The 21,396-nt window shown below is 33.5% G+C and overlaps 1 protein-coding gene across 1 annotated transcript in view; it reads left to right on the top strand.

The window, feature by feature from the left end:
* Positions 1 to 21,396, top strand: part of Lim1 (LIM homeobox 1) — a 160,920-nt gene that overhangs the window by 90,398 nt on the left and 49,126 nt on the right. Inside the window, exons 4-5 of the mRNA XM_088236345.1 lie at positions 1,949 to 2,109; positions 4,054 to 4,272. Coding sequence (XP_088092471.1) covers positions 1,949 to 2,109; positions 4,054 to 4,272 — 380 coding nt within the window. The remainder of the gene's footprint in view (positions 1 to 1,948; positions 2,110 to 4,053; positions 4,273 to 21,396) is intronic.

The following is a 21,396-nucleotide window of genomic DNA, read 5'->3' as shown; positions in this document are numbered from 1 at the left end:
AAATGTGTTTTATTTTTTAAGTTCAAAGTTCATTTATTAAATTACTCTTATTAAATGACCTTTACTTATCTACTCCGTTGTGTTAATCAATGTTTAAGCGTATACAATAAAATTTTAGAGAAATTAGCAAATCGCCTTTTCTTGGTATATCTTACATTTGTGTTATGATTTTATTTTTCGCGGTCTGGCAATATTACGCGGCAACTTCACGCATGCACGCGGTGAAAGTAAGGGCAAGGTAGATGGATTTTTGGACACAATCCGTTGTTTTCAAATGTGATTCTACTTTCCTTCGGGACAATTTTTAATTCTATGAATAATATTTAATATGTAATATCAAATAATAAAAATTAAAAACCGCCACTGAATTTCATTGTTTGTCTTTTGTCAGTCCTGAGTATTTTATATATTCAATTTCAGATAGTCGTTTGTTGATTACGGATTTAGAAAATATACCCACAAATGTTTTAAAAATTTATATTCAATGCTAAGATCACAAAAAACTGTAACAATACGAAATACGAACCGACATGACAGCCCGCTGCCGCCATCTTTAATTTCCGAGTGTTCGATGTTTGGATTTTCGAATTCGGACCGTCAGCCATAGACAATGGATTGTGACAGGTGATCTCTCGGTGCGTGCGCAGATAGGCCGCGGGTCGTGCGCGTCGCTGATTGGTTCTGCCGTCAGCGGGTAGCGAAGGAGTGTTGCCAGCGTTTTTTCAGAAGCCTGTTGAGGAGAAATATGCCGCAAAAGGGGAGCGCAATAAAACTACCGAGTAATACCATAATATATAATATTATCCTTAATGAAAAAAATGGACAAACTCTACGATATTTACTATCTACGACAAATTAGTTATTATTAAAATGATGACCCATTTTATATTTGTGACGAGACTTTGTAAGATTACAAATGTTTAAAACATTAACTTTGTGGTAAAATATTTTATAAAATGTTAGATAGTAAATAATTGCGTATAACCAGCAAGACGTGCTCTGATATTTATTTATTGTACGGCGCCCTTGATGTGATTTTCACAAAATGCTTCTGCGTCGAGCTCGCGTTTGCCTACCATGTAAGAGGTATCGGGTTCGATTCCTGACATGGTTGATTTGAAATATTTATTTAAAAGGGTGATTTTACGCTTGAATATTTCATAGTCCTGGTACTTTGAGCGTAAGACTAATTATCTTACCTTCGTGTAACAAAAATGATCAAGATACGCTGCGATTGGTGTACCCACTAATGTAACCACTAACCTACTTTTCTATGTCTACCGGTTTTGAGACGTACCCGTCTCTTCGTCAGGACATTAATAAAACTAGCCATAGTATCTACCTACTTGCACAAAAATAAGTAATCAGCGTGCTGATAGGACACACGCTTTGAGTAACACCAACGTACACTGTTTACATTTTTTAATGTTTAATTATTTAAAACTTTAAGTACAAAAATAAGTGAACTTGGCGGGTTTATTGCTAAAAGCAATAGCTTCTAGCCAACCATTACAAAAAAACCTATTTTTTTTTGTACTGCATTCTCTTATAAATATATGTATCAAAATCTAAGCTTTGCTCATTTTCAGTGAAATAATTAATTGTTCGGTTAATTAGCGAATTCTTGGCATAATTTGTTTTGCATTGGCGGCCTCCGTGGTGTAGTGGTCAAAACGCTTGACTCACGCACGGAATGTTCCGGGTTCGATTCCCGGTGAGAACACAAACATTAAAATGTGTTTTTTCTCAAGCCTGGGTGTTCTGTGATGTAATTCAGCCCTGTAACTGGGCCCGCTGGCCTGTTGTGGTGCAAAAATAAAATAAAAATAAAAATAAGTATGAAAAAAAGGGGTATTATAATTGGTATTGATAAACATGTAAGCTGAATTTCCCAACCTCATGTTTAAATGGCACGAATTTTAACCGTTTTTTTCCATTTTCTCAGCAGATTCAGTTTTGGGGACCGATGACGAGGACGAAGACGACGACGACAGCGGAGCCCCCAAGGGGCCTGGCGCGGGGCACAGCCCTGGCGCTCTCCCTCATCACGCGGCAGACTTGTCCCTCAACAGCGACTCCAAAACGGGGCAAGATGACTCAGAAGATCAGGTTAGTCGGAAAATAATGTATTAGGAGTTGACATAAGTTGAGTTAGTTTTTTTCCAAATTTATAATTACACATAAAGAAAATGGTAAAGGTTATAGGTATGTCATTTGAAGAATACGTGTAAATAGAATTCTCCTTTTGCGATTTAAATATATTTTTATAGCGGACAGTCAAATTATTTTCTCCAAAACTGCCAATGTGGCCTAGTGGATTATGCAGCCAACAATCTATTAAAATATACCCGAACCAGAGAATATCAATATGTAAAAACACTGACTAACCTGGTGTTGAGTCTTCTTCCTTGTCGGCGATCAGCTCACGCGCTAACGGGGAAACTGGTGATCAGGAAAACTGCCTGGAGTCTGGAGGCGGCGCGGCGGATGATGATCAATGGCGATGGATGATAAAACGTTTGCGGCGTCATATTAACTTTTACGGCGAAAAAAGCAAAAAATACTTTTCAATAATTAGAAAAGCGTGCGAACATAACTCGTTGAAAAAGCGAAGAGTGGCGCGGAAGACGAGCAGTGTTGCCAACCGACAAAATGTCCAGTCAGGCGTGGCAACCTCACAAATCAAAATGAGCCAGTATCTACTTACATGCGATGCATTGAAACAAATTATCGGCTCAACCATCACTCGAAATAATATTTTTTTTTAGCTTTCACGTTACATATATTATTTTTATTCGACTGCAAGCCTTAAAAATGGAATATCAAGTAGGCAAAAGTAAACATTTTCGACACCTCCTTTTATTCGCGTTCAATCGAGGGAATAAAGGAGAAAACAAATAAGAAGAACATATTATTGACTAATTTGTTGACTCTTGTTATCTGTATTTGGAAACAAAACCAAACATAACCTTTGTTAACACTTATACTTAAAGTAAACGTATTATAATTAATTTATTTATTTTGTTCATTAACGACCAAAAGGCATTAACAAAAAACAAAAATAAAATACATGCCAACATACTAAATAATAAACACAGAATATACAGAAAAAAGATGTGAAATTAGTTAGAAAGGATATAATAAAAAGTTTTACAAAGTAAAAAAAAAACAATAATAACAAAGGTATGCAAAAAAAAACAGTAAGCATATAAACAAAAAATGCAAAGCTTATGAAATAAATTCTGTAAAGCAAACACAGTAAATAAAGTGTTACGGTTAGCAAGAAAGACAAATTTAAGCAAGCATATATTATCACGCAAAAGGAAGAAATAAAAATATGTATATATGAAATGCGTATTTGCCAATACTACAATGTAATTTGATAAAATAGTAAAAAATAAAAAACAAGTATAAGGTAATAAAAATAAGCAAGTAAGTGTTTTTTTAATTTATGGGATTGAATTGTCAATAATAGTTTTAATAACAAAACTTTCATAGCGGTTTTCGAGAACGGGTGTTCGGGGTGGGGGAGTTCTTGTACACGGTTTTTCAGAGCCAGATCGCGAAATATTCGTCGTGGTAAGCTTTAAAAAAAATCCTAATATTTTTTTTCCAAAATGTCATTTAAAAAAAAAAATATGATCTCAAAATGGAGTAAATCTTTAATTTCTCGGACTAGCAAACTAAACCCAACAAACCCCAACTCTTCCCGGACAAAAAAATGCGATAAAAACGTACTTTACCAACGACAAGGGAAGCGGCTGAGTGGGAGACTTTTTGGAAAAAAATTACAAGGATTTTTTAAAGCTTACCATGAGGAATGTTGCTCTGAAGTTTTGCGGTCTGGCCCTAAAAAACCGTGTATTTTACCAACCCTGATAGTTCTCATTCACTATTCTCATTCCTGTTTTTAAGTCAATATAGATGCGTTTATTATATTTCGGCCACAAAATATATTTTCTTCAGTATGAGTGTGCCACAATGGAATAAACGACGTCTAGAATAATTTAAACTGTAACGGAAAAATACAAAATTTCTTTGTATTATTTTTAGGGCTCGCTGGACGGGGACCCTGAGACCCGCGACTCGCAAGCCGAAAACAAGTCCCCCGATGATGGAAACGGAGGCTCCAAAAGACGAGGACCTCGCACCACCATCAAGGCCAAGCAACTTGAAATCCTGAAGACGGCTTTCTCGCAAACTCCCAAACCGACACGACATATCAGGGAGCAACTGGCGAAAGAAACTGGACTTCCAATGAGAGTCATTCAGGTAGGATTACATTTGATTGATATTATTTTTACATTTAAATAATGGTAAAGTTCCAAATGAGCAAATAAATTCCTGTTTAAGGGGCCCTACAATAAAAAGTTGTACCAATAAATACATATAATATTATGAACGATTCAAATTGGAGTTTTTAAATACTAAAGAAAGACACCAGTTTTTTTTAATGTTTCGGCAAAGGAGCGGACGCTTTTATTGAACAACGATGTTCAAATATCTGGATACCAGGGGCGAACCGTGTATAGAAGCGATTATGCGCAGCTTACCATTATATTTGACTTACCATAATAGAATACAGAAAAACAAATAAATAATTACCATTTATTTTAAATCATTTTCACAGTTTGTATTTTTATCCTAATATAAATATAAATTTTAATAAAGCGCGCCCAGCGCCTGCGGTGAGCCAAGAAACTAGCCGATTATTCCAGATTATTTTTTCATACAAATAAGTGTACTATATTTTGAATGTATTAACCCCAGTGCGGGTTTTTTTCCTAGATTAAACATGCAGATTACTCAAATTATTCGAAGATTCTTGATTTGGAAAACAGTATTTCGAACATTGTTACTTAAAGACTATTTTTCTTTGAGATGGTACTTATGACATAAGACCATAATTACTTTCATGCGTAATATTGCAGGACGTAAAGCGCTCCACGCGGCCGTTTTTAGCACTATTAATTACTAGAACAATGCGGCCAGTTGACATTTAAATTGAATACCTAATATCGACTGAATTCATAGTGGAATTTTTTATTTATTTTTTAATGAATTATATATTAAAGCAATGGATAATATATCTATATAATATGATATATCACGAAGTTACATCGTTTGAGTTGATTTCATGGATGAGAGCTGTTGTATCACACAGAACCCCAGCAGAAAAATATCAATTTTTAGTATATATTACTTTCATTATATTAAGTACCTCCTATGTAGGTACAAAAATGTTTTTTTTATTTATAGTTTAACTGTAAATAAAATCACTATTCGCCACTGCTGGATACCCCTTCGTTTCCAAAGAAATTTTTACGTCACATGAGTTTTTTTATAACGTACCCTGACTTCTTTTGTAACAATGATAAATATTTTTAGAACCCTCGAAATATTTGCAAATACTTAACTATTTTACAAGTTGTAGGAAAAGTCAAAATTTAAATATTTTTTGAAAAAGTTCTCGGTAATATACAATTAGTACTAATGAGGCTGCAATTATCCTAAACTGAAACGCATTTCAACAAAATGGTTTTTTTAAGTAAATAAATTAACACGCCTTTAAAAAATATATACATTACCTATTGAAAGTATTGGTATCTCTTTGAAATCAAAAGGTGAAGTCAAATTTTGTTTTAAAACATAATAGTTTCCAGACATTTGAAAAATTATCTGCAAAGTGATTACTATGGAAAGCTAGTCATGAAGATATTGAAATAATTGTGAATATGACGGAAACACTTGCTGAATCTCTTATTAAATGCTAATTTAAAATAGACTACAGCATATTGTTACATTATTTTCCAACCAATTTTCTTAGTAAAACAGGCTTTCGTTCAGTCACAAATGAAGTCGTTTGAATCTCGCAGTTACAACGCGTTTTTGATGAAGTCTGCGATATAATTGGACTGCTTTATTATTAGATATTTACATTAACAACACTATTATAATCATTACACGCAATCTCGTAAATATTGACAAGTATATAATGTGTTATTTGACTACTGAGCTAACCTAGCGTGCAATTCGCACAACGGGTTTCGTAATTAAGTCTCCCGGGAAGGGGCTTTATTTAGCCTTCTACGTACGATATAAAATATAATAGATTTTCTTAATTATAATCACAGAAGGGTGTCAACAATAATTGTTATCAATAATCAGATATGTCCTTGTAAAAGCAAACACGATGGTCGCTAACTGGATTGTTAATGAAACTATTGTGGGAAATTGGCTCATTGTAACAACAGTGCAATTAATTACTCATAAATAATTATTTATACAGATTTCGATATATAGAATTTAAACTGTAAAGTTTTTGTCGTTATTACATACGTTTTTCTAAATTCGTAACTTTTTAACACCGGCAAAACACTTTCAAGGTGACACACCATCAAATTATGTATAAAAAAAACTTTTGAACACGATTAATCTAGTAAAAAGCTATTTCAAATATCCAGAAGTTATGGTATACAAAATTGTATGTTTCAAAAGACGTATGCATCATACAGACTTTTTAAATCAATTGATTTCTTAGCATGGTCAAACATTTTTTTAAAAATCAATAAATATTACGCATTACCAAAGCTTTAAGAAAGTGTTTTTACAAAAAAAATACTAGTCTATGCAAATGGCATAATTTGCTTAGCTCTTAAAATACTTTAAAAATCCCCTTAGAAGTCGGCAACCAAGATATATTTTGAAATAGAGGTATTTAAAAACAAAAACTTAACATATATATATATATATATTTAATATAATTGAAATATGCTGTTTAATAATATATTTTGTAAAAATTATCATATAATTTAGACCTGTTATAGTAAAATATGACTTCATTATGTTTTAAAAAGGATATATTTTATGTGACATTGTGTACATACCTAGAGGTTAAAATAATAAAGTTAATACTTAATACCTACAGTAAAATGAAGGGCATTTTATTTTTTATCAGATATACTTCACACGCGGAGTAATTTCAGAAACAAAAAACTTTAAAAAATCAGCGCTGATAATACGATACACGAAATTAAAAAAAAAAAAAAAAAACACTAAACTTCCTATACAATAGAAATTACAATACAATTTTCCAATCACCTTGTAAATTTAAGATTGTCACAGCTGAAGCGAAGATTTATTAAGTGTTCTTGCAATTATTGTCAATCTATTTACAGCAAGTGTTTTTTCAGAACGGTACAAGCTTTTTTGGTTAGACCGCAACAAATCAACATTTATACTATAATAGTACTCCATCTGATTCGGATTCCAAACTTACCCCTTCGGTAGGAGGTTTGAGATAGACCGCTGGCTGGAATGTTCTAATCCTGCTGGATTATACAGCTGCATTGATTTTAGCTGTCACGGTTTTGGATTTCTAACAAATTTCTTCAATTCACCGCCTCAGAGATCTTAGAACTTCGGCGATTCGCCACGCATGCGCGAAGCAGTGTCGAGGACCACGTGAGTTCAACATATTTCTCTCCGACCATCTGCCAAAAAACTGTCATTTGTGGAACGGAACTTTGATGGTGGATTAGCAGTACAAATAGCGTTGTAATTTACGATTTATCGTGAAATTGGTCTCCATTTATTATATCGCGACTAAACAAGCAATGGACAGTGGAATACTGTGTGGCTGCAAAGTTTAATTTAAAATACGACTAATAAAATAACTGATCGGTGATTAAGATTTCGAGATGATAACCACTATTCACACATTGTATTTATGGGATAAAGAAATATAATATTAACCGTCAAAAAATTAAAATAAATTTACTTTGCTCTAACCCAATCCATAATGTACTGAATAATCAATGTATGACAGGGTTACGAATGATGAAATCAGAGGAGAGTGCAAATCTAAGAATGATATAATTGATAAGGTTAAGAAAGGGTCACTGCGATGGTTTGGTCATGCAGAACAAATGGATGACGAAGTAATGGTAAAATAGATATATATGGCATGATTAGATAAACCAAAATCTTAAGTCTAGTCATGCCAAAAGCAGACACATCTGAAGGGCATGTATCAGAAGATTTAAAAGAAAAAATAGGGATGCACGTCAGGATAGACGTGTGTGACGGTTGACCCTCTCTGCCTACCCCTATGGATAAATGGCGTGATGGTAGCAGTAATAAATGAGCATTGACTTACAACAATAAAATAATAATGAAAATTAACATATGCAAAAATGCATCATAAAAAAATATCTAATAATAATATTAATAATATTTTTGCATGCGCCTGTAAAGTAAAAATTCTTTATTCGGACAGTGCAATTCTTTATAACTTTTTATCAAAAACTTACAAGCCTTTGCACTCTTCTTAGCTGAAGACTTCTGTCTTCTGAACGAACAATACAAGCATACTTTTATAATGAGCAATCATTGAGTTCGGTCACGGTTTATGGCTTGGTATCTCTTTAACCCCGTACTTTTGGTGTAATGGATAAAGGAGTGCCACAGGGATCTGCATTAGGACCTTTTCTTTATAGGAGCTAATTTGTAATACCCAGTCTGATTTATGACTCTGCTGGTAGATTAAGCGTGACGCGGCGTCTGCGGGGCATTTGATGATTGCGGCATGCAAAAAATGCAATGCACCCGGGATATGGGATGCACAAAAAATGCAAACCAACTTCCTGTTAATGAACGAGGAATTTATTACGGTTTTGGGTTATTCCTACAATAATTACTAAAATTATCATTTATTGTGCAAACAAAAATTAACAACCTCATCATCTTGATAATGAAGTAGTTATCTCAAAACCGGTCAATTATAGAATTATATTTTATAAAATTTTATCAAATACTTATACAGGATGTTCTTTAAACCCTGTCACATCCGAAACCACGATGATCAGTATGAGAAAAAATACATATTGGCACATTAAAATATTTTTTTAGAACGACTAAAATCTTAAAAAATAAAATATAGGAAAAAAACAAATGGTTGAATACTTCTGCAGGGGAGAAGCGAGGGGGGCGCGGCCGTGTAGTTCAGACTCCCCCCTCCCCCCCCTCCTAAACGTTTCTCCGGTGCAGAAGTGAGCAATCATTTGTTTTTTTTTCTATATTTTATTTATTATGATTTTAGTCGTTCTAAAAAAATATTTTAATGTGCCAATATGTCTTCTTGCTTATACTGATCATCGTGGCTTCGGATGTGACAGGGTTTAAAGAACACCCTGTATTGTAGACGTTTCTTCGGAGAACTATTTAGAACTCTAAAATTTATACATATTTTCTGTTTTTAGTACAAACTATGCAAATTTTATTACGAATTAATAAAGTAAAACATTTAAATGTATTTCATAGACGATTTTTAAATGAAAGGTGAACCCTTTGTCAATTCGTAATATAAGGTACAAATGGCATCTCTATAAGCGGACAGCACGTTTTTATTCCGAGATTGTAATATATGTTTTTTAAATAAACAAATAAATAAAATATCTGTTTTAACACCTGATTTTTTTAACCGTAAATTCCTTTATTGTGGACGTTTCTTCAGAGAACTGTACAGAACTTGAAAATTATGCATATTTTCAGTTTTTAGTACAAATTATGCAAATTACGAATTGTTAAAATGAAACATTAAAATGTATTTCAATACCGTCTTTTAAAGAAAAAATGAACCTACCCTGAAGGCTTTCCCCAATATACCCATAATGAAAACTATAAAATATGCTCAATATACCCTAATTATTTTTTTTTTGCCGGCCTCGTGATGTAATGGTCAGCGCATTTGCCTACCATGCCAGAGGTCTCGGGTTCGATTCCCGACATGGTTGATGTGAAATATTTATTTAAAAGGGTGTTTTCACAAAATAATATTTCATGGTCCCTGAACTGGTACCTGAAGCGTAAGACTGATCCCCTTACATTCATGTAACAAAAATGATCAAGATACGCCGCAATTGGTGTACCAATGCAGTGCCCTATGCACCATTAGGTGTGGAAAGGGAATGATGACGATGATTTTAAATTACTTTACTTATATTGGCGTGTATAGAAATCCTCTATTATTATTAAATTATTAAACAGCAATTAATTTTAGTAAATGAGAAAACTTTGTAAATATTTAGATTAGTTCGAAAATGTCCTAATAAGACGAAACGCGACACAATATACCCCTCGTATATTTAAAAAATAACACTTTGTATCTCGGAGCCGTGTAAACACGTGATTATATAACCGATTATATAATTTTTCACGTGATTTACCAGCTGTTCAAAAAACATCTAGTGACTTTTATTAGTACTTTTTCGCTGCTGGTAAACTACGTGAAAACACGGGACCGGGACACAACGCGAGGTTATTATAATCACGTGTTTTCACGGCTCCGGGATACAAAGCACAAAAAAAGAGAGAGACGCTGGAGGTATATGTGCGAACATTGCAATGTGGCTCTCCATAAAGGCCAATGTTGGCAAAACAGTCATACAAAAATGACTTATTAAATAGTTTAAAATAAATATGAGAAGTGAGAATTGATTTAATGTAGTATTTTCATAATTATGACACGTTTAACAAACCCTTCACAAAGCATAAAATTTCACAAAAATGGACCGGGCACAGGGTAAATTCTATGTGTATTCGGCCGGTGCTCAAAGTGTTAAGTAGAATTAAAATTCAATAAACGTGTTTTATTTTGATACATTACCAAATTTAATATGGAATTCTACCAATTGTCTGCATACACAATAAATAAATAGTGAACCCTTGGCCACTTCGTTTATTTAAGGGATAAATGGCATTTCTATGAGCGGGCGCACGCTATTACTCCAAGATTGTAATACATATTTAAAAAAAAAAAATATCTGTTTGAACACCTGTAACTGTTTACGGTTGTGCGGTTTCTCGTTTCACATGGCCGTCACCACGCCCCATAAACATGACAAATCCCCGTCGTGAGCAGAAACAAATTAGCCAAGATGTCGGAAGAAGAGAGCCATGATGGAAGACCGAGCCTGGTAACCACCAAACCGTGGCACATTCGTCTAATTATAATATTATTTGTGAATCCCCGTTTGGTGGTTTTTGGCGTTTCTCGTTACGAGGAACAGCGGGTAATGAATACTTGATGCACATGGCGCCACGTCGTCAGGACTATAAAAATATTAGGAGACTGTATTAACTCTCCCTTCCCGGTGATGTGTGGTTACCAGAGGCGAACCGTGTATAGAAGCGATTATGCGCAGCTTACCATTATATTTGACTATCCACTTTAATGTTTTATTTTAACTTTATTTACAGAAAAACAAATAAATAATTAGCATTTATTATAAATCATTTCCACCGTTTGTATTTTTATCCTAATATAAATATAAATTTTAATAAAGCGCGCCCAGCGCCCGCGGTGAGCCAAGAAACTAGCCGATTATTCCAGCTTATTTTTGCATACAAATAAGTATACTATATTTTTATTTATTTTATTTTATTAACAAAACGGCAAATCTGCCTTTTACAAATATTTATAATATTAACATATTTGGCTTAGTATATTTTTTTTTTCAAAAACTTGAATATTAAAAACAAGATTCAAAAAAAAAATCACACCAAAAATTATACAAGATTTATATTTAAAAAAATAACATAAAAATTATACAAGATTTATGTTTTAAAAAATTACACAGCATCTTCAGTAGAAAGTTTAAGTAATAAAACGTTCTACAGTAAAACAACAAGTAAATCATTAGTACTGTTTCACACAGCTAGGCAAAGTGAACAAAAAATTGTATATGTAATGCATGAATAAATAAATATAATTACCATTCACCATCTTTGAAAAAGTTCAAAAGGTTTGTTCTATAGGAACAATACAATAGAACGAATGGACAGCGAAAGAACGGCTAAGAATATTTACAGTGCGAATGTTGATGGATGCAGAATTAGGGGAAGACCGAGAAAGACATGGCATGACCAAATCCAGCAAATACTTGAATATGGACATGTCAAAAGTCGGAATAATTGGCGCGCGTGCATGATGATTGAATGTAGAGGAAGCGAGATCTGTATGCAAAGATAGAGTGATGTGGCGTTCTATCCTCTCTGCTTACCCTTATGGGGAAACGGCGTGATCGTTTGTTTGTTTGTTTGAAGATCTGCGACGTATTATTTGTTTCTTCTGAATATATTTGAGAAAAAGGTAATGTCAAAACATGGCCTGAGATCGAAAGTTGCAACCTGACTCCACCACCACTTGGGTCCTGTTTGTACCACAGTTATGAACGAATAATTGAAAATTGCTTCAAAATTAAAATATTATGTTAAATAATAAGAAAGCAAATATTTATTTTTATAAAAAGTCTACAACGAAATTGCATAGCTGTAATATTAGCTGCTGGAAAGTTGACATAAATGAATATTAAAATGTCTCTAAAAACAGGCACCCAAGCATGACAATGTTATTAAATATTGTCTGTGGTATTCGTGTCTATGGGAAATTGGATTCATCCGTCGTTTGTCGCCTACCGACTCGGGACACATTAATCTTCTCGCGTCCAAAGTGTTGACAAATATTTCAACATACATATTTACTGTCAAAACTCTTTGTGGATGTAGCCGTGTGTCGAGCGTTGTCATCTATAGTCTATGGTAGCGCGGAAGTCAAATTTGGAACCCGCGTCAGTGGTGGCACGCAAAGAAAATATACTTTGTATTTTAAAAATAGTTTTAACGAAGTTTGATACTGGAAGCATATTTTTAAATTTATTGATTACTCACTATTTAATTAAGCCGAAACTTTGTACATATTTTCTACGTGTCGGAGCGGATGCAGAGTACAATTCTGTGTGTGAAATAGATCGGAAATGAAGTACGAAAAGTTTAACTTTAATTTCAAGTTAAATTAAAATTAATATACCTATTATATTAAAAATCACTTTACAAAGCGCTCCCGAAACACTGTATTACGAAAATGACGATATCCATAGTTATAACAATAATAATGACTTGTCCTTGATTTATTTAAATGCTATATCTTCTCTGTGTCCCCGAGACGCTGGACAAGTGTTTTCGACTGGATGGTTACTCTCAGGTAAAAATCATAAAAAAGTAAATCTTACGTTTTGATCAGCTACATATACAGTGGTAGCAAAGGTTATACTTGTACGCAACCAGCGCACTAAATTCGGTGAATGCACATTTGCGGTCGCAGGCCCTCAGGCATGAAATGCTCTCCGTGGTGCGAAGTTGCGGAAGTAAAGCGATATTTTGGAAAAAACTTAAAACCCACATGTTCCCTAAATTATTTGAATAAATCCATAGCATGTGATGACAAAACAACTTGTTTTGCTTAAATTATAAATATTCAGTTAAATTTAAATCAATATTTATGCAATCACTTTGGGGTATAATATAAGCGCCCTTGGGGTATAATATTATGAAAATGGTGCTGCATAAGTTACACAAAGAAAAAATAAGAATAGTGGCATATCGTTTTTCCTGCAGGCTTATTTTGTCTCAATTTCGTTTCGTAAGTTCGTTCGTTCGCCATATATTCATCTCATTCTAACGCAATCAAAACTATATTTGACTCTCGTTCCCTCCCATGCGATACGAATGAATTAACGAAACTAATTAGTTACAGGATAAGGCAACTGGCACGCCACTGCTTTAATCTAATTAACTAGTCCCCCATACTTAGGTTGTCGCTGTCTGAACAGGAATTAAATAAATTACCTCGGAAAATATAAATGGGTCCCCACACTTAAATCACAAAACGAATATTAGTTAGTTCGGCTCATCACCACAACGACGCGACGTTACGGGACATTTGGCGGGAAAGGAATTACCTATTAACACGTGGTCTGTGTTGCCAGGAATTGATAATTACACTTCTGCATGTATTTTCAACATTTAAAGTATATTTGACAAAATTAAGGCGGGTTTCACTCGGCGAAATCATAGATATTTTTAAAGCGCAAGACTGATTTCAAAAGCGCATATTTTTACTGTTGCATTCAAATACACTCTTTTTTATTTAATTACAAGTATAATTATTTTTCAAATCAAAGGCCCGGCCCGTCTGGTTTTTCTGTTTCACACAAATAATGTAAAATATTTTTTTTTTGTATCCATGATTTATTTTAGTACCTACCTTCCAATATTAGCTTTTCGTGATTTGGGCCTCTTACTTACATAGTGATTTGCCAGTTGTAAATTTACAATGTTAGGAAGGATACTAAAATAAAGGTTCAAGTCGAAAAGTTCGAAACTTGAATTTTAAAGTTCAAGTAGACCTTTTTTACATTAATTATTCTTTAAAATATCACATTTCATATTATGTCATCGTCCTACATTGTAATCCACAACTGTGATTATAGTTTTTGTAACACAATTTTTTAAACGGTCATTTTGACCGTTGATAAATGTGTATTGTCACAATTTACCCTATCATTAATATTATCATTTGAAATCATTTATCTTAAGCCGTTTTTTTGTAAAAATCACTTTAAGGGGGCTGTGCAGTAAATATTTCAACGCGTCTTGCAGCCACAAAGCACATGGATGGTTGTGATTTTAGTTCCTTGATATCAATTAAAATTGTAATAACAGACGAGTGAAGCATATATAAGATTTATAACAATTTTAACTGATTATTTTATTTATTGATTGTTGTTTTTTCAATAAAAAAGTTTGTATCATTAGTTTTTACATACCTATAATATTAATGTTTTTAATATAATTTTTTATCGGTTGTGACCCAAATAAATAGAATCTAAATAATCATAAAATATTTTTTTTGTTACTTTTATTTGTGTTTCACAAGTTTACTTTGTAAAAAAACACGACTATACGTCATGTTTCATTTTAAATTGTTGATGGCAATGCAATAAAATAAATGCTTAATATGAGATACGGCAAGTAAGGGAATAACTTGTCTTTTGATTATATGTCGCGTCTTATTATCCCAACACATCATTTTTAGAATTTCAAATATTTCTTCAATTAGGTATTTGAGCGGCATCTATGCTCGCGACAAATAGACATTCCACGCTCCAAATTCAAATTGGTACAAATGTCATTTTAGGGCTGCCATATATCTGTGTTTTTGTTTCCTCTGGCAAGATTTTTTTTTATTTCCTCGGTAGGCACTTTCGTACTAATGATATAATTATATTCGTGCACACATTTTGAAAGGTGACTTTGACAGTAACGTACAGTGCGTTCGAACGTTTAATAAGCCTTTGTAAACGTGTTGGTGCATTTTATTTGAAAACGTTCTGTCAGACTCACATGATCAAAATTTATTTTAAATAGATGCATCTCTTTCATAGATAAAGTGTAGGTAGGCAATTAAGCAGTAGGCACAATTACAAATATCTAGAAAGCTGACAGTTTTAATACTTGGGAGTTCACATAACTGAGGATGGAAGCATGCACAAAGAACTCGCAACCCGGATAGGAATTGCTGGAGCAACTTTTAACATGATGCTTGTTGTTTGGAACTCTAGTATATATTCGGTCAAAACAAAATGCCGATTATTAAACCCTTGTATATTTGAGAGTAAGTGCTTGAGGAGAATATTAGGTATAAGGTGATTTGATTTTATAACTAACATTGAAGTCCGAGAACGGACGCAGCAGGCTTCTATAACGAGCGTTTTGAAGATGCGGCGATGGATCTGGCTTAGTCACGTGCTGTGCATGTCTCAGGAGAGCCAAAACCCAAGTTGCCTCTTCTTTAAACCAGCGGGCTCGCGCCGTCCTGAAAGGCCGTCGATGACGATCTTTCGACTTAATTCGGCGGAACTAAGGGGCGCTGGATTGACGTGGGAGGAGGCGAGAGTGCTGGCTGACGATAGGGTCTTCTGGAGGCAACCGGTGATGTCCACATGCTCCACTTAGGAGCGGATGTGGAAAAGAAGGTGAAGAAGGTGATGATTACCAAGTGAAAATTAAACGTACATACTGTTTTGATAAAACCAACTCAGCACGGGTACTCCTGATTCTTTATTTTTTTTATTTATATTTTTTTTTACACTTTCTCCCCTTCGTGGTATTGCGGTTGGCGGTGGTAATAGGAAATAAAACTAAACAATTAAAATAAATCTCCAAAAGATGACTAAAGTTACCAAGGGAAAAACCATAAAAAAAATATCTCGATATGTTGTGAATTGTTGCGCTTTTCAAGTGACAAGTATGTTAAACCGGATTCCGCCGGGCGAAGCCATCTTGGTTCTCAGCCGTCATTCGAGTTTGCATTTCAGAATATTTCTCGCATTCCTCGCATTGATTTACGCCGCGTAGCAATATGGCGGGATCTCTGTCACAAGTCACAAACTCACAATAACGAAATGAAGACATCACGGCGTAGGACTTTGTGTCCCGAGGTATGCGAGGAGAAATGAAGTTTGGAAATTATGTTTTGGCGGCAAGGCGCTCTCGTTTGACAGCTCCGCCGCGGAAAGCAATCTCAAGTGTCAAATTTGCCGCTCTTTTTAGATGGCAGACAGTGAATCGAATACGTTTTTATGTAGCCATATAAATAATATATTACGGGGTAGGTTCCCAGTATATTACTTATCATTTTTTTAAATCGTATTTTTGCTGCTGAGCTTATCATCATAATAACCTAATAAAGGTTATAAAACGTGTACGTAGATCCTATAATATACATTATTTAATAAGTTTTTTGGATTGGCTAAACTACATAATTGCGACCGGTCCGGAGTAAAAAAAAATACGTTCCTTTATTTGTTTTTATAATCAAGTCAATAAAATAAAAAAGAGAGCACAGATATGCTTGATTTATTTTTAATAATTTACTGTGTGGGTAGTGTCTGTTTTCAATAAAGAATACAATTCTGCCTGTGAAGTAGAATCAGAACCCAAGACAAGTGTTTTTGACACGATGGCTGCTCTCAAGTAAAACTTTGATTTAAGGAATCGAGTGGAGAAAAGTCCACCTCGTAGGGTATTGTTTGGAGCGTGTGCTTGAGGTCCTGGGTTCGATTCGTAGGAGGTCGACATTAAATATTCGTTTGAGCGGTGGTTTTTTACTGAAATATTTTACTGTCCATGGATTCACACCTGAAGCTTAAGACTGATCACCTTACCTTCGGTGACAGAAGATCGCGATACACAGCATATGCACCAGCGGCGTGGATAAGGGTTAAATAATGATGATGTTCTGATGTGATTTTTTTTGTTGATGCTAATTTCAAAGTTGCTGAATTGCATTGCTTATATCGTAGGCAGACAAGAGAAATTGACCCAGAGACAAAATCAATAATGTTCAGGGGAGCCATTTTAGTGTTTTTCTAGAGTTCAATTGCTTCTCAAAGATCAGATTTTTTCAAGTAGGTGGTTGGTAATTTTACATTTTATGTACGGTACTTTCAACTTTATTGTAAAGTATAAATGTTTTTAAAAAACATTATCACTTTTATAAAAATTTAAAAAATTAAGAACTTAGTCAATTTTACCTGTAAAATTTGTCGATATGAAATGAAATTTTGCAGATATCAGTTTGTTTCGTTCATTGATAACTATAAATGAAGTTTTTGGAATAGTTTATTTCATTAATTCATTTTATAAATATTTTTATAGATTTAAGAGACAGAAATACAAAATAAATTGAAGAGAACAAATAATTATGAAGTTTTACATAATAATTTACAAAATAAATTTTATTAATTATCTTTTGATTAAAAAAAACCGTATCTGTCAAATACAAAACGTATTATAACTTACTAACTACTGACCATTAACTCTAACTAACTCTTCACTGGTGACATCACCTACAAATAAAATTGACTTACTACTTGGTCAATTCTTGGATCTTAAATTTACTAATAAAAGTGACTATGTGTGTTGGTCAGTTTTACTTGTCAAAAATCAGTTAACTTCTAACAAATGGTCACATATTTTAAAAACTAAATTCTTTCTGGAGTGTCGGATCGACTTGACATTTTTATCAGTCAAGCATCATGCTAATACGATGTCAAAAAGTAAATAATCTCAATTTCGTCATTTTTGCAAATGGTCACTTTTACTTGTATAACAACGATATAGTTTTTGAGAGTATGTATACCTAGGTACCTTAAAAAGTTAGTTTAGAGCCGGATTGTGCTTATCTATTGTATCAAAATCATAAAATAAAATATTAATTTACCAATAAAAAAAGTGAACGCATATTTTTGTTTGAAAATTACAAACCAATTTAAAAAAAATGTATGACGGCGCTGTTTTGTCTCTGATACTATCTATCGAATTTTCTATGGTGCGATAAGGCGCGAAAACGGCGGCGCTCCCGCCAAAGTTGAGATTGGAACAAAACAAAATAATAATTATAGTACCTACCGATGTAAGACATTCCCGGCCGTGATGGCAATCAGCGCCAACTTGACCGTTACGTGCAAATGGCGCGGCTCCCGCTTCGGTGGCCGCCATTTGTCACGGCTCCGTTCTTTTGTTTTTTTCTTCTGCTGGAAGGAAAAGATCGCCAGAAACGTCACAACAGTCTAAAATCAAGTATCATCTGTTATGTTTGTATCTGATTAAGATAAATGCACTCAATTAACACAGTAATTATAAGAAGTTATGCCTTGAATTTTTATTTCGACAGTTGACAGATGGAGAAAAACTCGAACAATAAATAAAATTACCTGTTTATTTTAAACGTAAATTTTCTTGCGGTTGGTGGATGTGTGACCTATTTTTAATTATTTAAATATACATATAAATAGAGATTGGCTAGTGAACGCTTTCACTTTGCATACGGTGTAAATTGACAATTTTATCTACATTCAAAGATTTGTAGGTAGTATATTTTTTATTATTTCAACCTTACTCTGTCACAGCCGGGTATGTTAGGAATATCCTCGAGCCTTTTTTATTTATTTATTTATTTTAAAGAAACAAAAAGTCGACAATGAAATAGTAACATAAAAAAATACAGTTTAAAACAGACCAGCAAAGTTTCTAAATAAGAATCATACATATTATTAAATTGTGTTACAACAAAAGGGTGGGTTTATGTGTATTTGCATGAAAGTAAGTGTAGATGTGTGTTTATGTGTATTAGTGTAGGAGTAAGTGTTCAGGTGTGTGTAAGTGTGAGCATCATTAAATAGTAAGTGGGATCGTATCGCAGCCGGAAATAAGGACTCTTAATTTATTTTTAAATAAATTAAGGAGCATGTAAAATATATCAATAATAGAAAAAAAAGCATTATAGTTAGAGCAAGAACGATAGAGGAAAGAGTGTTGTGCATATTTAGTGCTACAGACTGGCAGATGGAATAAATACTTATTTCTTGTCTCGCGAAAGGGGACATTAGTAGGTTAAAAGAGTCTACTTTATTATTTAATAATTTATATAAATAGTGTAGTTCAGATCTAGCGCGTATATTTTCAAGGGTAAAAAATCCATTTGGTTTAGCAGATTGGCTGTAAGTGCAAAGCGTTTTATTGTTTTAAAAATCTAGGTATTAAAAAAAAAACAACTATGAATTATGAACAACTTCAGTCTTCGCTGATGTGATTTTTATACTCTCTCTTTCTAACCCAATTCAGAATGATTTTTATTGAGTTACGTAATAAAATAAAGGCATTTTAATCGCAGCGTGGCATCACACGGCATTTTCTATTGTTTTTTCTGCTCTTCCGGACCGGCGCGTGCGCTGTAAAAAGAGTTTGAAAAACAATGAAAAACTAGAGATGACAAGGAGACAATCGCGCGAAGCGGATATTTCATTACTGGACTGTAAAATTGTACGCACGACTTCATATTGAAGTTACGGATATAAGCAGACGTGTTTTTATCTCGGTATTTTCGTAATCTGTCGTCTCAGCTGCTTAGGGTAAAAAGGCATAGCTTATAGACACTTATGCGAGATTCAACAAAATGAAAACGATACCTAGATTTTAATTTGTGACTTATTTATTTGGAAGGAACACAGCAACTCCAAGGAAAACTGCATTTACTTTTCTAAAGCTTATAATAAGAAATATCACATACTACGAATACAGATAAAAATGTATGAAAAGGATTTAGAATAATTAATTGTAATTTCAAAATCGACATGGATATTATGGAGATTGATTTTGATGCCTAAAATCCCCTGACTCTGTCAAACCAAGTCATCGAAAGGGTCGAGAGTTTCAAATACCCGAAAATGTTATGGAAAATGGCAGCTTTCCGCTTTTCGACATGTGCGTCGTCAAATATTTGTTGGGTTTGTCGTTCTTAGTAATATATTCATAAACATTCGCTCATGCCAGACGAACGAATTTTTTTATAATTTTATAAACCAACAGTTGATATTTAGGTATTATGTGTTTGTTCTTTAGATCACCTTGTTAAAGCGTTTAATATAACATGTTTAATATCAAAAATTATGTAAAAACCTTAAGAATATACGGTGTTCCCCAAGGACTAAGTCCAACACCCTTCTTAAATAATTTTCTAAAAAATATACATTATTAACCGTTTTATAATTATTTTGCATTTTTAAAAATCATTAGTTAATTTCTTTTAACTTACAGATGGTTGCATCTAAATTATGATTTATTGTGCATATTTTATTTTATTTGCTTAGCGTCCGCCCAAATTACAAAAACGTCTCTAATTGCTTCGTTTTCTCTGCGTTAGCAACTTTCATGTTATTTGAATCAAAATCTTCAACGTGATGCTGGAGTTAAGGTTGGTAATTTGTCGCTACGTCTCTCACGTACTGATTCGGTAACCGAAAACAATTTAATGTGCCGAAAAATTCCAATTTCATCAGTCTCTACTATAGCTTCATCGTCCATCATAGGTTTATTTGTCTATTTCAAACATTGCGTTGTTTTATGGGTCGATTATTTTGTCTTATATTTCGTTTCGATTTATTTCGGTCATTTGCGGCTATTGCAAATCAATCAAGCACATTTTTATTATGTTTAAGTTTTTACAGTTGAAAATTGTACACATGTTGAATAAATAAACGTGCCACCTACATATTTATAAAATATGTTGGTACATTCATATAACGCAAAAAATTCAATTTGTTTTAGAAACACTTATAATAATAAACTAATATGTATAAAAATGATTTCAAAATTAAATGCACTAAATGTTATTTGGGTGCATAATATTTTATTGTTAGATGAGATATTTGTATAAAAATAGTCATGAAACATGATATTATCAAGTTATAAAAAAATATTGCGACCGGGTTATGGTTTTGTAGCTGGTGTTGTGGACTCACAGATCAAAACGGAAATACATATTTTAATAAAAAAAGCATGTAAATTAATAAAAATACGTATAGGTATATGTATGTACTCTGTATCCAGGTGAATAAAGAATACCCACAGTCATGTGTGTATAATAGAACCAGTCCCCTGAACGAGTGCTTTCGACTCAATGGCTGCTCTCAACTAAAAATCCCGGCAAAGGCA

The sequence above is a fragment of the Micrasema longulum genome, unplaced genomic scaffold, assembly GCF_059751315.1.
Source record: "Micrasema longulum isolate JH-2025_06_02 unplaced genomic scaffold, ASM5975131v1 h1tg001537l, whole genome shotgun sequence".
Taxonomy (NCBI): Eukaryota; Metazoa; Arthropoda; class Insecta; order Trichoptera; family Brachycentridae; genus Micrasema; species Micrasema longulum.
Note: the sequence above shows the minus strand (reverse complement) of the source record. Positions and strands in the feature narration are given on the sequence as shown.